Raw genomic sequence first — 17,576 nt, forward strand, 5'->3', positions numbered from 1 at the left:
AAAACCAAAAGTGATCTCAAAAAGGTTTGGTTGTAACTAGTATAGGACTAAACAGTTATGTATACCTCACCTCTCCTCTGGATAGGTCATCATCACTACCTGATCAGTGGGGGTCTGACACCCAGGACCTCCACCGATGACTGTTTGAGACAGCACAGGCGTTCCTGTGAGCACCGTGGCCTTCTCTCTGCTTACCAAGCACAGCACATTGTATAGCAGCTATGCTTGGTATCGCGCTCAGCCCCTAGGCCATGTGACCGATGAACTTGTCACTTGGCCTAGAGAAAGCTATGAGAAGGCCGCAGCGCTACTGTGAGTGCCGGTGCCTTCTTGAACAGCTGATCTGTGGAGGTCCCATGTGTTGGACCACCAGTGATCAGATACTGATGACCTATGTAGAGGATAAGTCATCAGTAGTAAAGTCTCAGAAAACCCCTTTAATATCACAAAGCTGCTATGCTTTACAGTGAGAAAATGGAATCTTTGTATGGTCATTTTGAGAAAATGTTGTTGCTAAAACAGAAGAAAAAAAATGGTGTTCTATACAATATTCATTTCTATAATTTCTTTGATCATTCATTTCTTTGTGCATTTATACTTGACAATAATCTTTATGATCTCTTGGAAACAAATTATAATGATACATATAAACAACTGCCACTGAGATCTATTAGATGCCCGCTGTATACTCTGCCCATTTTTCTGTAGCTCCTGTATGTTCTGCCCAGCAACTAACGTTCACACAGCCTCGTTCTGGACTAGGTCTTTGTCAGCTTAGCAGGATCTGTTATACATCTGCCAAAAACAAAAAGCTTCTCCCTCTTCCAACACTTTAGAAAGATAGTTGCTAGGAAGTAAGTTTAGAAATGTTTACTTCCACCGACATCATTATCTGGTTGTCCATTGTCTGCATTTGCCGCACTCAGCGTTTCATAGCCGTGCCTAAAGTCTGCTGCATCCCAATTCTGCTGAGCATCGCCACATTAAATTCTTTAACCTACATATTTGCAGCAGCTGAGCCTCAGAAATGCCACAAATTCTTCTCGTGATTGATTATGCTCATGTTTAATTGATGTACATTGTCTTTGCCAATATTTCACACCACTGAAGAAAACAGCAGAGATGACCACAATGACCTGAGTGACGCAACCTCGACAATACAAGCTGATGTACCACATACAAGAAATGTCTTGACCAACAGAACTGCTGTGACAAAACCAAAGAAGGCCTGATATAGATCAAGACCTTTTTCACAAGAGCGAGTTTTCTGTCCGGATGCGGTGTATCTTGAGAACAGATAGCATTCAGACTGAATCTTGACCCATTAATGTTAATGGGTCTGTGCATACGAGCATCGTTTTTCACTGCTCATCTCTGCATTCAGGAAAAATTGCAGCCTGTTCTATATTGTGAGGTTTTTTTAGGCAGTCCTGACTCCACAGATATGAAAGTGGCTTGCAAGAAAAATGGAAGACATCCAGATGCAATGCGTTTTTCATTGATGGTTGCTAGGAAGTGTAGATGGTTATTCTTCACTGAAGCACTAAACGCAATTGCAGACAAAACTGATTGAACTTGCGTGCAAAACTATCAGTTTTTTCCTGAACAGACCCTGACTCATTCCATATAGCTTGTGTGAAAGAGGCCTAAAAGTGCAGACTTATTAAAAATGTTTATCATATATACACAGGACTGGTAATGTAAGATTGCAGTGGGTTCGACCATTGAGACCTCCACCGATCACAAGAACAAGATTAATCTATATCGGACTGGCAGAGATAGCTTAGGCTATCTCAGAGTCCAGTAGACTTTGAATGGAGCAGTAGTGAGCATGTAATACCATTGCCTCATTCAGAAGGGCAACATGAGATGAGACCCCTATTCTCGTGATCAAAACCCCAGTGATCATGCACTTATCACCTATTATTTTCAACCACTATCTTATGACCAATAAAGGTAAATCTCAGTGAAGGTGGAACTGTACAGTTGGTATTATATTGGATTGAGCTTCATGCACATCTATGTTTTGTAAATCCAATAGTCTGTTCCAGCAGAGGAACAGACTACTGGACTTACTGTATTCGGCATAGCTGGACACCGGAAGATTCCCATGGTCTATAATGGCATCTGGCAGCTTTCTAAGAAATACAGCTGCATGCATCTGTACTTCTCCAGTAGAAAGTTAACATTTATACCAGGAACCCACTGGACCTCCACCAGGTCTTATTATTGAGAATGGGAATATGGCAGTGCCCAGCTATACCAGATTAGGTAACTCAGTAGTCTGTTTCTCTGTCAGAACAGACTACCGGATTTGCAAAATGTAGATGTGAACCTAGCCTAAGATGTTTTTTCTCTCCTTGAGGGCCTTGTTGAAGATCAGATACAGTATTTTACATTTATACATTCTACTATACAGGCAATCGGGGTAACTTCATCATATTTTTCTTCAGCCTACGTTACAATAATTTGCACCTAATTTCTGAAGTGTTGCCCATTGTTTGATAAATTTGACTCATCCTTAAATAGGACACCTGTCTAGATTTGTTAATCCATTATTTCTACACAAATCCCCTAATGCTCTTTTTTCTGCAATTTTTTAAAAAGTCGCAGTTAATAAATCTGGAGTTAAACTAATTAACATACATAGCCATTTTTTAATAACTGGAGTAAGTGATATAAAAATACAAAATGTGCAAATAAACCAAAAAGTCGCAAAACCCTAATCTGAGACAAAGTTCTGAAGGCAAAATTTTGGAGTGCAGGGCTTGATAAATTCCCTACAATTAATTAATTTACTTAGTGCAGGGGTGATGCCACAAAATATTAAACCTCAAACAGCTTGAAACCCTGCCCTATGCTCTAAACAGCAGATTGTATAGAAATTTTCTATCACAAGAATGACTATTGACTGTATCACCGGACAAAACAAGTCATAGCAAATTAAAATCACTGACATTTATTGTAACCCTTTAATGGATCACACATTTAGGGCCATGCACACGAACATATTTTCTTTCCATGTCCGTTCCGGGTTTTTTTGCGGACCGTATACGGAACAATTCATTTAAAAAAAATATATAGAACATGTCCTATAATTGTCCGCATTACAGACAAGGATAGTACTGTTCTATTAGGGGCCAGCTGTTCCGTTCCACAAAATACGGAATGCACACGGACATCATCCGTATTTTTTGTGGATCGTTTGCGGACCGCAAAATACATACAGACGTTTGCATGAGGTCTTAAACAGAGGGTCTATACTTATACTTATAGATAGGACACACATTGCTATTTCAATCTAGACATTAGTTTCTGAGGGTAATTTTCCAATCATAGGTCCCATTTAGGCCTCATGCACACAACCATATGTATTTTGCAGTCCACAAAAAACAGATCTGCAAAAAAATACGGATGACGTCCGTGTGCATTCCATATTTTGCGGAACAGAACAGCTAGACCCTGATAGAACAGTACTATCCGTGTCTGTAATGCAGACAATAATAGGACATGTTCTATTTTTTTGTGGAAAGGAAATATGGACATTGGGAAACGGAATGCACACAGAGTACCTTCAATTTTTTCTGCGGACCCATTGAAATGAATTGTTCCGCATACGGTCCGAAAAAAACCCGGAATGGACATGGAAAGAAAATACGTTCGTGTGCATGAGCCCTTAGGCTGGAACATATTAATGTAAAAATGCACAAAAACAGTGTCCGAGAATGATCCCACTAAAAGATATGTAAAAAAGTGAATATGCAAAATGGGTTCCATGGGATGAATTCTAAAAAAATGTAACATAATCAAAACATAGCCTCATTTACATGTTCAGGATTTATGTAGGTGCAGATTACCCGCCAAACTATCAAATTTGTGGTGGGAGATGGTGGGGGTTAGGATAAAGGGAAAAGAAGCAAAAGAGGAGGATGAATATAATCCAGTTACCTCTGTAAGAAACATATGAAACCACATGTAGAGTCAATGGTTATTAAATTACAAGGGTTGCTCCTGCTATGTTCTCTCTAAGTACCACATGGTGGTTTGGAAGCAATCATGCATTCTAGTTTTAAGCCAAGTTTTCATGTTCCGGTTTTCTGATTCAGTATTTGAAGCCAAAACCAGGTGTGGATCATAAAAGGACACATACAATCTCACCTCTTTTTTTTTTATTAACTTCTGAGTTTGGCACCAAAAACTGCATCAGAAACCCTGAATGTGGAAACCCAGCCTCCACATGGCCTGGTAAAATTTTAATAATTGTCAGCCATGTGTCAAAGAAGAGTTATACTATTTTTATAATGAGGCAGTGATCCAAGACATCTGTCCATCCAGTTTAGCCTGTTATCCTGCATGTTCATCCAGAGGAAGGCAAAAAAACCTCATGAGGTAGAAGCCAATTTTCCTAAATTTAGTGTGAACAAATTCCTTCCTGACTCCAACCAGGCAGTCAGAATAACTCCCTGGAAAGAACTCTCCAGAAATCTAATAGCTAGAACCTGTAATATTATTACACTCCAGAAATACATCCAGGCCCCTCTTGAATTCCTTTATTGGACTCGCCATCACCACCTCCTCAGGCAGAGGGTTCCATAGTCTTACTGCTCTTACCGTAAAGAATCCTATTCTATGTTTGTGTAACAGCACTACTCAAATATCTGATGCACCACTTACTGCAAGATTAACTGCTGCACTATGAATTGACTTTAACCCATTATTGTGTACGTGGTCAGGATGTAGGCTGTAGACAAACTGCAGAAAGTCCTGCATTTTATAGGCAACATCTTTCATTATTGGTGTTCTTGCATACACTCATCCCTCTTATAATAGAAGGTGAAATGCATTTCTTTTGCTCTGAAAAGCACTAATATTTCTGATTGTAAGAACCTGTTGCGGTTTACCGCTGAGCTCTTCCTTTTCACTACATTTTTCATGAACCTAACAATCCAGTAAGACAATATTCATCAGATTGGATCTGAATACCCTAGATTTCACTGGCACATATAGAGAGAAATAGCATGTGATAACCTGTAAATTCCAAGTACCTGCAAAAGAAGGGATTTTACTGAAACTTCTCTTAAAAGATGATTAACAGTGATGTAATCCCTCACCAGAGAAAGATTAGTACAAGTAACTATGCAGCAGCAGACCCCGTCTTTCAAGTTGAATTCAGAGAATTACACAGTATGAACTGAACTAGAGCAATGACTTTATATTCTAATGATTATATTAAAAGTTAAATTGTATTTTTTTTTTTGTTTCGGTTATAATAGAGCAATGACTAGCTAAATCTTTGTATTCCTCTAACTTGTATTTGGGCAAATCTTTCTTATTTCATTTCACAAGTCCTATATCATGTGCTCACAAACTAATAGAGAAAACAGAAACAAAATTATGCACCAATATTAAAAGTAATAAGATGAACTGAAACAGCAAAACAAGAAACACAGTCATAAGAATAGAAAGCCAATAAAAAGAGGAACTAAAGCAGAATAAATCTTTTTTACTCTTTTACTTTCTGGCCAGGCTTATATTTGCTTTCCAATATTTTGGGTTCTGTCATAGGTACAGAAAAGTGAAAATCACAGCAATGCCAGATCCATAACATGACAAACTCCAACGAGGCCAGACTATAATGGGCTCCATCGAGTTTTTGTTATGGTGTCCATCATTTTACCAGAAGTAATTAGCACCGCATGCAAATTTTATGGAATCTGCAGTGGAGGCTCCTAACAGATGTGAACCAGACAACAGGAATTGTCCTATTCACTGTTCAGAATGCCAAACACTGTTTGCTCGGTTTTTCTTTTATGTTTGTATATTATTAATCCATGTGAAAAAATGAATTAAAAAAGTTAAAAAAAAAAATAACAATCCGTAACTGCTTTTCACTGTCATGTCAAGTATTGCTAGTACACAGACACCTAATGCAATGTGTTTTATGGTTTATTGTGCCCGATTATGTGAGTAACCATATATTTTACTGGATCAATTAGAATTATGTTAAAAAAAATAATCACTGAGACAGATTTACTAATCCTGTAGATGGCGTAAAGTCTAGACCTGCACCAGATTTATCACAGGGGCTTAGGCTGGATGACAAATTTGGTGCACGGCTAGTCACTTTTGCCTCTTGAAAGAGAGCATATGGAGGCAGCTCAGCGAGCTCAAAGTCGGGTCTATAAATCGGTAGGCTCGGGTCTGGATCTTTAACCCGGGAGATCGGGTTTTGGTTCTGGTACCGACCGTGGACAGCAAGTTCCTGGCTAGGTGGCAGGGACCCTACAAAGTAATCGAAAAAGTTGGAGAGGTAAACTACAAGGGAAGCGTTTGTCACAGTGAAGGTTGCCGACAGACTCTCCTCTAAACAGACTCAGGAGGCCAGGGAGTTTGTCAGTAGGAAACTGATGTGTTCTCAGACCACCCCGGATGCACTTCCACAATTCAGCATGACATTGTCACTGAGCCTCAGGCAAAAGTCCGGTTAAAACCATACCGGGTACCCGAGGCTCAGCTACAAGCCATCTCGGAGGAAGTGCAGCTAATACTGCAACTAGACGTTATTGAGGAGTCTAAAAGTGAGTGGGCCAGTCCTATTGTTTTAATACCTAAACTGGATGAGACGTTAAGGTTCTGTAAAGATTTTTGCAAACTAAACGAAATATCCAAATTCGATGCGTATCCTATGCCCCGGGTGGATGAGCTTATCGAGGGGTTAGGACAAGCCCGGTATTTTTTTTGTTTTGGACCTTACCAAAGGTTGCAAAAGAGAAAACGGCCTTCATCACACCAGAGGGGCTGTACTAATATAAGGTGTTACCCTTTGGTCTGCATGGCGCCGCTGCCACTTTTCAATGACTTATGGACATTGTGCTTCGTCCACATCGTCCATACGCTTCGGCTTACCTGGCTGATATTGTCATCCACAGTACAGACTAGGAAAGTCACCTACCCAAAGTGCAGGGCGCAGTGGACTCCCTTCGGAAGGCTGGACTAACCGCTAACCAAAAAAATGTGCGATAGGGTTAGAGGAGACTGAATACCTTGGGTATGTCATCAGGCGTGGAGTCATCAAAGCCCAAGTGAACAAAATAGAGGCGATACAGAATTGGCTCTGACCTGTCACTACTAGGCAAGTAAAGTCGTTCTTGGGAATGGTGGGCTATTACATGAGATTTGTCCCCCACTTTGCTACAGTGGCCATGCCAGTGACAGGGCTCTTGAAGGGACGCAAGTCAGTGATGGTTCGCTGGGATGATCAGGCGGAAGAGACTTTCTCAGCTTTGAAGTCGGTTTTGCGCGGGACCCTGTTTTGGTGACGCCCGACTTCAAAAAGGAATTTATCGTACAGACCGATGCCTCCGAAGTAGGCCTCATGCTGTACTGTCTCAGGAAGTCAACGACAGACCACTCCCCTCTTAAGTGGATGAGCCAGGTCATAGACAGAAATGCCCGGGTCGCCAGATGGTTCCTTTCCCTACAGAACTTTAAGTTTACAGGGTTGAACAAAGTGGGTGGGGGGGGGGGGTAATGTGACACAGTAAGGGGAATGGTATGGGAAAACAGGTATTTTCCTCCCAGCGTGTGCTGCTGGGCTGATTTGCAGCCAGGTAGGGTCAAATACTGAACTGGATTTGAATTGCCGGTCTGGGTTTTTGGCAGCACCTGGCTGTCCTTAAATAGGCAGCAGGATCTTTGTGTTGGGATCTGAGGCTTGGTGCCAGGTTGGAGGGCTGAGACCCATGGGCCGAGGAAACAGGCCCCCTAAAGCCTGCCGTGGACTGCTGGAGGCAGAACAGATTTCAAGGAGACTTGTCTTATAGGAACTTTCCAATTTGTGTGAAGTAACACCAAGATGTACTTTCCATTGTGTGTGAAGTAAACACCAAGACTGCAAAGTAACGCATTGTTTTGTGCATTTGCCTCAAGTGTGAATAAACACTGAAGTTTTGCGTTACGAACTTGTCTTTTGCCTCTGTACTACATCCGCTTACCCTATCGACCAGAGCAAAACCCCACTAATAAATAAATATATTAAAGAATTTTCCATGGCAATATCTATATTTTTTCAAATGTAACGGACTCCATGTAAAAACAATTAGAATAATGCACAAAGTATAGTGTGCAGATAAAATATTTTTATGTTTATTAAGGGATTATTTTAGTTTCACTCCACTTTGGAGGAAAATATTCTTAATTTTTTGTATCTCCACAAGAATTAAATAAATCTGGCTTTATCCAGAATACTAATTCAAGCTTACCTATTAACTGATAAAAAGCAGAAGTCTGTAGAGGCTCCTAAAATTGAGAAAGTGTGTATCAACATGGAGGTTAAAACAACTCTATAACAAAATCTTGAAACCTTGGGTGATGCTTATGGACCATCATTGTTAATAATAATTGAAAATAATAGATGCAATGTTTTATTTATTTATTTATTTCCCTTTTCCCTGTTTTCTTTTTCTTCCTAAGGCCTCATGCACATAACCTTATGCATGAAGCACATTTTTGCCTATTACAGACCTATTCATGTTTATGGGGCCGCAAAAATGTGGACAGCGCACAGATGTCATCCATGTGCTGTCTGCATTCATGCAACCGTTTTGCAGATTATTGAACATGTCCTATTCTTGTTTGTTTTGCGGACAAAAATATGCATTTCTATAATAGGGACCGAGGAAAGTACGGGAAACACATGGCCGGTATCTGTATTGTGTGGATCCGCAGTTTGTGGGCCACAAAACGGAAACGGCCGTGTGCATGAGGCATAACAGGGAGAATAGTTTTTCATCTTTCAAGGGTTTTTAAAAAGTTGCAGATTTGAGGTTGAAAATGACCAAACTGAATGCGGCTAGATGGATAAAACTGCAGCCAGTTTTAAATGTCTTTAGAATATGTAAATTTAGATGGAATATACTTTATAAAATGCTGTATTGACTAGAAAAGTAAAATTAAATTTACATATGGTTTTAGTTTAAAAGTTCTGCCAAAAAGTGATATGCCAAAGGACTATGATTACAGTCCAAATGGTTGCCTTCTGCTGACACCAAGGAAGCTGACAGTCTAGGGGCAATATACAAAGCACAAGTGCAGGATTATGATTTATGGCAATGTAAGGTGGTAAACAAGCAGACATGACAATTAAGAAGGATTTTGTTTTTGAAGTATAAATAGCTTATTTCTCCAGCATAGACCTCAGAGCACGGAATAACATTAACCACCCACACAACTGTTCAGAATAACAAAAACGAAAAGGCCCCTTTCATGCAGAAAGACAAGAAAGCTTTTATAGTAAGAGGAACACTTGGAACTTCTGTATCATGCAGACCATAAACATGATGCAGATCAGCGAGTTACTGTTTTCCATCCCAAAGCACAGGTAAGCTTATTTATTAGGTTTATATATTTGGAAGTCATTCAAACACATTTAGACGCTTTGCAGTCTTTCCAAAATTTTTGAATGATCGAATGAGGTTACTTATGGTGAAAACAGATGTGTCTTCTGTACCTACTGTAAAAATGATGGCTTTTCCTGTTGCTCTCTTTTTGTGAAACCCCTACTGGTTGTAGGGAACACCAGTATTGCATGGTACCCTATTAGGGGAACACTTTTCTACACAGTGCGACTAAATTCTTTATTTTTGGGGGTTTTCTATGGGAGGTTATTTGGGCCCCCACTTATGTATCATAGACTTCTAGATAGTAAAAAGTAGGCTCCGATCAGACCCTGTTTGAGATACAATGTTTTATGCCAATCACATGTCAAGTAGGGTAGCTTATAGGTCATGAAATTACATACTATGTCACGACTATCCTATGTTTATTTCATGGTGGATAAAATCCTGCCAGATGCCCTACAAACAAGGCATTTAAAACGGTTGCTCTTTAGATTACTGAGAATTGGGAAAATTGTCGGGAATGAACATTCTTACAAATGCTTGTTCCCGATAATGGCCAATGTAAAAGTGAAACTATTAACCCAACAAACGCTTGTTTGTCAAGTGATTCACCTTTCATGCGGTGCCAAAAATCCTTGTCTATCAACAATTATCTACAAGTAAACTGTAGTTGAACAAACAATCGTAGTGAAGATTATTCTTCCCCATACAGCTTGCAAACAGGCAGTGATTGGTAATGAATTGTCTTGATCAGTGCATGCTCTGTTATCCCATGAATGGTTTAAACAATAACTGATACCTTACCATTTCTGCTCTGCTCCCATTCCAGGGCTTCCGGGTGCCACACCAGTCTCTACTTCCTGATCCCTCTCAACATACAGGAAATAACTGTCTGAGGAGCATCGCTACTGTGACCAGGGATCCAGAAGGACCGGGAAGAGACTGGCAATGGCCCAGGAATAGATAAAATGGGAGTGGTGGGGAACTTGTAAAGTGAGTATCACTTAGTTAAAGAGGTTGTCCGGGTTCAGAGCTGAACCCGGACAGCCCTCCAGTTTCACCCCTGACATGACCATCGGAGCTCTCCTTTGCCCTGCGCTAAATTGCGCTGGGCAAAGGCATTTTTTGGAGATCTGGTGACGTACCGGAGCTCTCCATGGGGCAGCCAGGAACCCCGGTGAAGTCACCGGCACTGATGGGCGGGATTTAGCTCTGCCCTAGCTAGTAAAATGGCTAGGGCAGGGCTAAAGCCCGCCCCTCAGAGCCGGTGACATCATCGAACACACTGCCGGGTGGAAGTTACCGCCCGGCAGTGTGTTATTGAAAACAAAAGAGCCCGTGCCCTGCGCGATTTAGTGCAGGGCAAGGGAGCACATCGGAACATGAGATGCTCCGATGCTAGCCTCAGGGTGGCTGTCTGGGTGAAAATGAGGGTATGTCCAGGTTCAGCTCTGAACCCGGACAACCCCTTTAATAACATTTTGAGCCAGTTAAAAAAAAAAAAAAAAAAAAAAATGGATCAGCCCTCCCTCTTTAAAGGGAGTCTGTCACCTCCATATGGCCATATACAGTGCTTACATGGCTCTATAGCACACCAATACAGGATTGTAACGGTACCTTTGTTCTTTTCTTTAGACTTGCACCAGCAGGAAAAACGAAGTCCGGACCTATCGGCGGGCAAAGACAGAGGTTGGGGAGGAGTAAAGTGAAAAGAAGGCAGAGCAGCCTGGGCACCTGCACACTGAACTCCTCCCCTGGGCACTTGCGAGTGCTCATTTGCATATGAATTAAACTCCGTTTTTCCTGCTTGTGCAAGTCTAAAGAAAAGAACAAAGGTACCGTTACAATCCTGTATAGGTGTGCTACAGAGCCATGTGAGCACTGTATATGGCCATATGGAGGTGACAGACTCCCTTTAACTTACATTCTACTTCCTTTTTTTGCACAGGTTTTTACAAAGATTTAAACGTGTAAAAGCTACTAGATATAATCCTTCTGGATGCTTCATTTTTGTTTAATCAGTGAAGATTAATCAAGATGAATTTATGTAGATATCAGTCAAACAAAGACAGTTTCCACTTGAGAACAATTGCTGACCCCTTGACCTCTCAAGCTGTGACGGCTCGGTTTACTTTTAACAGTTAGGGGCCCCTTTTTCTCTCTGCTGGATAGAACACATGAGACATTTCTGTGCTTTGCAGGCATAACATCCCTATAATTAGTATTCAGTTTCTTTATGAGCTGAACATAGAGGGGGGTGGGGGGGTCAAATATTTATAGAGCTGCATATAGCTCTAACCAATGTTGGACTGGGATGCCTAGGGCCCAGCAATAAAACTCATTCTGGGGGCCCACTGTACAGCAACATGAAAATATTACCTGCCCATACAGAGGCAGACAGCAACAAGATGCTACAAAATGATTGATTATGGGGGTCCCTGCAACAACTTCAAAAGGTGGGTCCCAGGAAAGACCAGATATTGTCTGGCCTGCCTCGGTTCCTAAAGGCCTTAACCTTCCGATGCGTCTATAATAATAAACTGGATAGTCTACACAGTTTTTTTATATTGATGTAGATTATTTGAGATGCTGTGCTGGTGGACTGGGGGCCCACCTTTTTCTGGGGCTCACCGGGGAATTCCCCTGTGGGCCAGTCCGAGCCTGCCTCTAACCCTAGGAGAGATGTTAAAGAGCCCATTCACATGGGTTGCTGCAGAAAACAGTGGACGGGAACATCAATGATCCACCATTCAGCTGCAGCTCTGTATAGGGATGAAAGATCGCAACTGTGATCATTCAGAGTCATTGTTTGTCAGCAGCATATTCCTATTTACAGAGCAATGTGCAACCCATAAGTGATGATTCCATATGCTGCATAAACGATGGACCAGTGGCTATACAAGGGTTTTGCTTGTTTATTAATCAGTCACCTTTACCCATTGCTAGGAATGAGCATTCATAGGAATGTTCGTCCCAGTCCTCAGCCCATGTAAAAGTTTTACTTCATGTTATACGTATATACATAAATAGAATATATGGTGACTGGAGTTTTAGAGGTTGGGGAGCAGTTGACCAAATAATTATTGGTACTCCGTAAAATTCACTGTGTCTAATATTTTAGAAAAAAAAATACTATTCTATAGGAATATCATTTGCATAAAAATATGTAAAAATCTCAGTGCAGTACAATACATTCAATAATATTGCAATGGCTTGCAACTCTGTCTTGTTTTAAGGCATTGATTTAAAGAGTAGCTGCAATATGTGGAAGTTTTCTTCCAACCACTTGTTTTAAGGATGGCGGGTATAAAACTTCAACACATATTATATAAATCTCTCCAAGAGAAAAAAAAATTCCATACCTAGAAACCCTTCTTCATCCACGATAATAGTATAGTCTTCTGGAGTTTCAGTCAGACTGAAAAACTTGCACCTATGTGGGGGGAAAAAAAAAACCTGTTTAAATATTCATACTTATGCTCACACAATAAATCATCAGCTCTAAAGATTTATGGGGTCATTTATCAAACTGATGTGTTACTTGATAAATTTGTCTTAATCTTAAAACTTACACTTTTGTCTAGAGAAGCTTCTCCAGTTTTCCTACTTCGCACTCCTACTGGAGTGAAATTCTGATTTATTTATTTTTTTTCCAAGTCATTAACATAGCTAACCACATCCACTTTTCCACCTACATTAAAAAACTGGAGTGAGTGCAAAAAGTGGAGAAAAAAAAAAAGTCGCAAAAGCCCTATTTTTTACTTTTGACACCAGATTTCTGGAGTGAAGGTATGATAAATCAGGGCCAATGTGTATAAACCATTGACCAATGCACTGACTATACAAGTATTAAAACACACCAACCTGTCTTAGGAAAGAAATATAGAAATTAAAAATGCAGAAGCATTATTGTTATGCTAATGAATCAATGTGCAGAAAATATATACTACTGGAAAATGGAAAAAGAACACCTGGAAAACAATGCAACTGAGCTGAGACTGAAAGTAAAAACTGCTAGTGGTGCCTGGTCAATGATCACACAACCATGGTGGTGCAGAATACACCTCTGTGTAATGGATAGACGGTTGCTGCCGCGCTACTCCTATTCACTTTAACGGGAGCAGTGCTGCTGTAACAAAGATTGTCCATTACACAAAGAATAAAGCTATGTCATTCCGGCGCCGGAGCTTCTCCTAAAAAGCTGATTGGTAGAGTTGTGTGGTGCTGGAACCCCCGCTGTTCTGATCTTCATGATCTATCCTAGTTATAGGTCATCAGTTGTTAAACCCTAGACAACCCCTTTATGCAACGACAATAAGGTCCTTGGGCACCCATGTGTCCACCCAGTCACATAACACAGCTTATTTCCTTGCATCACACATCAAAGTAGTCAGGGCAGATAAAGCACAGAAATACGGCATTCTGAATGGTCTTCTACACTATGATAATCCAGTGTTTGGTCTTCAAGCGTCTCCCCCCTCCCTTCTAGGCTTGCAGCATATGAGTGTTGGGAAACATATGTCTTGTTTTTATCTTGGCAGCTCACAGAATGTAGATGTATTATTAGATCAGCAAAACCTCGCTGAGAAGAAAGCTCAACCCATGGTACAATTACATCAGTGTGTCTCGCCCATTACCCCCACCATCTCCACACATACCTTCTTCTTAACACACTCCATCATCTCACTAATGGAAGTCGGAATAATCGTGATGCTTGGCACTTTCCTGCACCTCTCAATAAACCCTTAATCTATATTTTCGGTAATTAAACTATTTAAGCAGCAGCCTATCACAGCCAATTTATTCTTCAAGATGCAACAACATTGCCAAACACAAGCAGATTCCGAGGTGCGAGGAAGATGGTTATATATAGCAATGGAAACATGCTTTTCTTGGATGACAGGCCTCGAACACTGAAATAACACTTGGCTTATACAAAACAGATATAAATAACACCAACAAATATATATTCAAGGAAACTCAGGACTATATTAGCATAGGGTAATAAATAATACCGCATTATGTCTACTTCAGGCTTATAGCAGTGAACAATAAATTTCTCTAAAACACAAATTTAATGCAAAAAAAGAATATAACACATTTATGTGATCAATATTTGTGTATCTTCATGCCATATATCACAGTAATGTGAACAACGGCCCAGATTTACTAGATCTGTATATGGCATAAGCTTAGACAGGCAGTCTAGACCTGCACCACATTTATCACAGTGGCGCAGGCTGGATGATCAATCTAGTGCAGGGATAGACACTTTTTTCTAGCTCTATACCAACTATTAATTGGCTTACTTTGAGACAAATTCTTACACCAGAATTGCAGCACAAACAGCGCATCTTAGGTCCACCCCTTTCTTGGAAAAGCCTCACTCCTTTCCGCAAAGCCTGCCCCTTTCGGGAAAAGGTGTAGACACTCTAGATCAGGGATGGGCAAACTCGGCCCTCCAGATGTTGTAAAACTACAAATCCCTACATTCCCTGTCTGCCTACAGCAGGGCATGATGGGATTTGTAGTTTTAAAACAGCTGGAGGGCCGAGTTTGCCCATCCATGCTCTAGATGCACCAAAATTTGTGCCACTTTAGACAGATTATTGGCACAGACACAGTAAATCTGGCCCAATATCTTAGAAAAGTGATGGCATATGCCTAGGATATACCATCACTTTATGATCAGTAGGACTGACCTCTGGAACCACCAATCTTGAGAATGAAGTCACTATTTTCAGGGAACTGCAGCATGGCACCATTCACATGTTCGTTTATTGTCATTTTATATATTATGGCTTGACACTTTGAAAACAATTATTAATTTTCCATAGAGTTCTGGTCTGATCTTACAATATTTTCCAGTTACATTGGTTGTTCCAAAACAATCTAATGGAGGAGCACTTGTATATGCTAAAGCTACTTCTTATATATTTTATAGAAATATTAAAGTTATTTATCTGTAATGACTAGAAAGGCATGATGGGGAAGTGTAGAACAGCATAAATGGCTTAAAACTAAATTTCTATTTCAATAAGCATTAACTAAATGAGCAGCCTAAAAAGCCGCCTGACTGGTAAAATAAATCTGTGTTGCTTCCACATCAAAGGGTCATCTGTTTCCTATGTATAATCAAGTTCCCCACATTGTGGAATACATAAATGTCTTCACAATAAGGAATAATGGCAATAAAATAGTATTTATGACAGTCCCCTAAAGCATAACACTATATTGGTAAGATCACTCCAGTGATTTTACTGCCAGATGCATATGCTGAAGACACTTGTATCAGAAAATGGAAATTCACCCGCAAAAGTATATACTGCTTATTTCAGTGCTTCAACAAGTAGACATATAGAAACACTTTTAAGGTGGTCATAGACATTACACCAATATTGGTTGACACCCCAAATTAGAGATGAGCAAACCTTTCAAGATATGTTTGTTTCAGGTTTGTCAAATTATTTTAAAAATTAGAGAGAGAGAGAGAGAGAGAGAGAGAGACCAGTACTCTGTGTTTCTTAACAATATGAGTTTTCTTGGGGGTAGTCTCTCAGACAGAACCTAGTATTAGGCCAACCAATGCCCCTCTGGTTTCCGGGAAAGATATTCAAATTAGTCTCTCTCTCTCTCTCTCTCTCTGCAATTGTGCTCGGCACAGGATCTTTGAGGGGCACTGTGACTGGTTCTGCTCGCATTCAATATTTATATGTTCTACATACCAACTTTTTATACTCTGCAAAGATAAAAACAAATCTAGATTACAAAAATATATAGACATATTTTGTGATGTAATATAGTGAGTTGTGCATGTGTCTAAACTTTGTCCTAAAACTGAGATTTTAACACCCCAAAAGCTAGTTTTCAAGGGAAAAGAGTGATGCTAGTCTAAGTGAAAATGTTAGAATTCGGATTATTGCCAAACTGCATCATTATTACTGGATTTACAGAACAAATGTTGATGGGAAAACGGTCATCGCTCTACAATGTTAGAACCTACATCAAGAAATGCCTCCCTGATGGCTTACTAGCCACAAGACAATAAGAAAGTCAATTTAGGATTAAGATGGCTGTTCTTATTTATGCCCACAAAAACCAAGACATATGTCACAGTGTGTGGACGTCTATGGGGGTGTGAATCACTGACCACTGACTTTAGTGGGTCAACGTATTCTCCCTGTGCAGTCCTTTCCACACACAGACATAAAATATGGATTTCTGAATGGGGCTATAAAATTACTTTTTTGTGCAGGTTATTTAATCAATTATTCTAGTTCCGATTCCTCCTTGGATTTTTTTTTCCCCTCAAATTGACCTTATTTGCATTTTTCTCCTAGCCCCCATGCTTGGATCCTTCTTCCTGGTTTTGTCATGTGTCTGCTGTCTCATCATGCCTTAGGGCATTGAGATGTGCCCTGATATCAGCAGATCATGTGCTACTAACCATGCCACTTGCCCTTACCAATGAGGCTTCCTATGCAGTGTTCCCTCTAAGCAGCCGCGCAGAAATTATTGTGCCCCCGCTCACAAGTTTAATAAGTCTGCTCAGCGGCCGCTCACCCTGCTTGCAAAAAATGCCCATACTTCAAAACTGCCTGCTGCGATTTTCAGCAGGGCGCCGCCTACCACATATTCCGGCACTACTGCTGCCTCATCCTTCTTTTTCTGACCAAAGACGAGGAGCAGCAGTGCACAGGGAGAAGTAACGTGGAGGTGGCGCCATCTTAGAAGCTAGATTCCATCCTGAGACTGAGAGCTCCCTGCTGCGCCTGCTACATAAGTATTCTGGGGACAGACTTGGAGGGCATGCTGCTGCAGAACACAAGGGGTGAAACCACTGGCAGGAATACACCATCCCAGTGATACTCACTGAGATGGGATGGTGTATTCCTATCACTGGGATGGTGTGTTCCTGCCAGTGGTTTCACCCCTTGTGTTCTATAGCAGCATGCCCTCCACCTATATACTGCCTATACCTATGTACAGTCTGCACGGTATAGGCTGTGTATAGGTATAGGCTGTGTATAGGTACCGTATTTTTCGCCCTATAAGACGCAACGGCCCTTAAGACGCACCTAGGTTTTAGAGGAGGAAAATATCTGTTGGGCGGGATACATTTATATTAGTGGCACAACCCCTTTAATTAGATTCTGCATAGAAGTTAAAAGTGTCTAA

At 40.6% G+C, this 17,576-nt stretch overlaps 1 protein-coding gene across 1 annotated transcript in view; it reads right to left on the minus strand.

Annotated features, from left to right (window-relative positions):
- CASTOR2 (cytosolic arginine sensor for mTORC1 subunit 2) overlaps window positions 1–17,576 on the minus strand; it is a 164,096-nt gene that overhangs the window by 72,905 nt on the left and 73,615 nt on the right. Inside the window, exon 2 of the mRNA XM_044284693.1 lies at window positions 12,761–12,831. Within this exon, the coding sequence (XP_044140628.1) occupies window positions 12,761–12,831 (71 nt within the window). The remainder of the gene's footprint in view (window positions 1–12,760; window positions 12,832–17,576) is intronic.

The sequence above is a fragment of the Bufo gargarizans genome, chromosome 3 (assembly GCF_014858855.1).
Source record: "Bufo gargarizans isolate SCDJY-AF-19 chromosome 3, ASM1485885v1, whole genome shotgun sequence".
Taxonomy (NCBI): domain Eukaryota; kingdom Metazoa; phylum Chordata; class Amphibia; order Anura; family Bufonidae; genus Bufo; species Bufo gargarizans.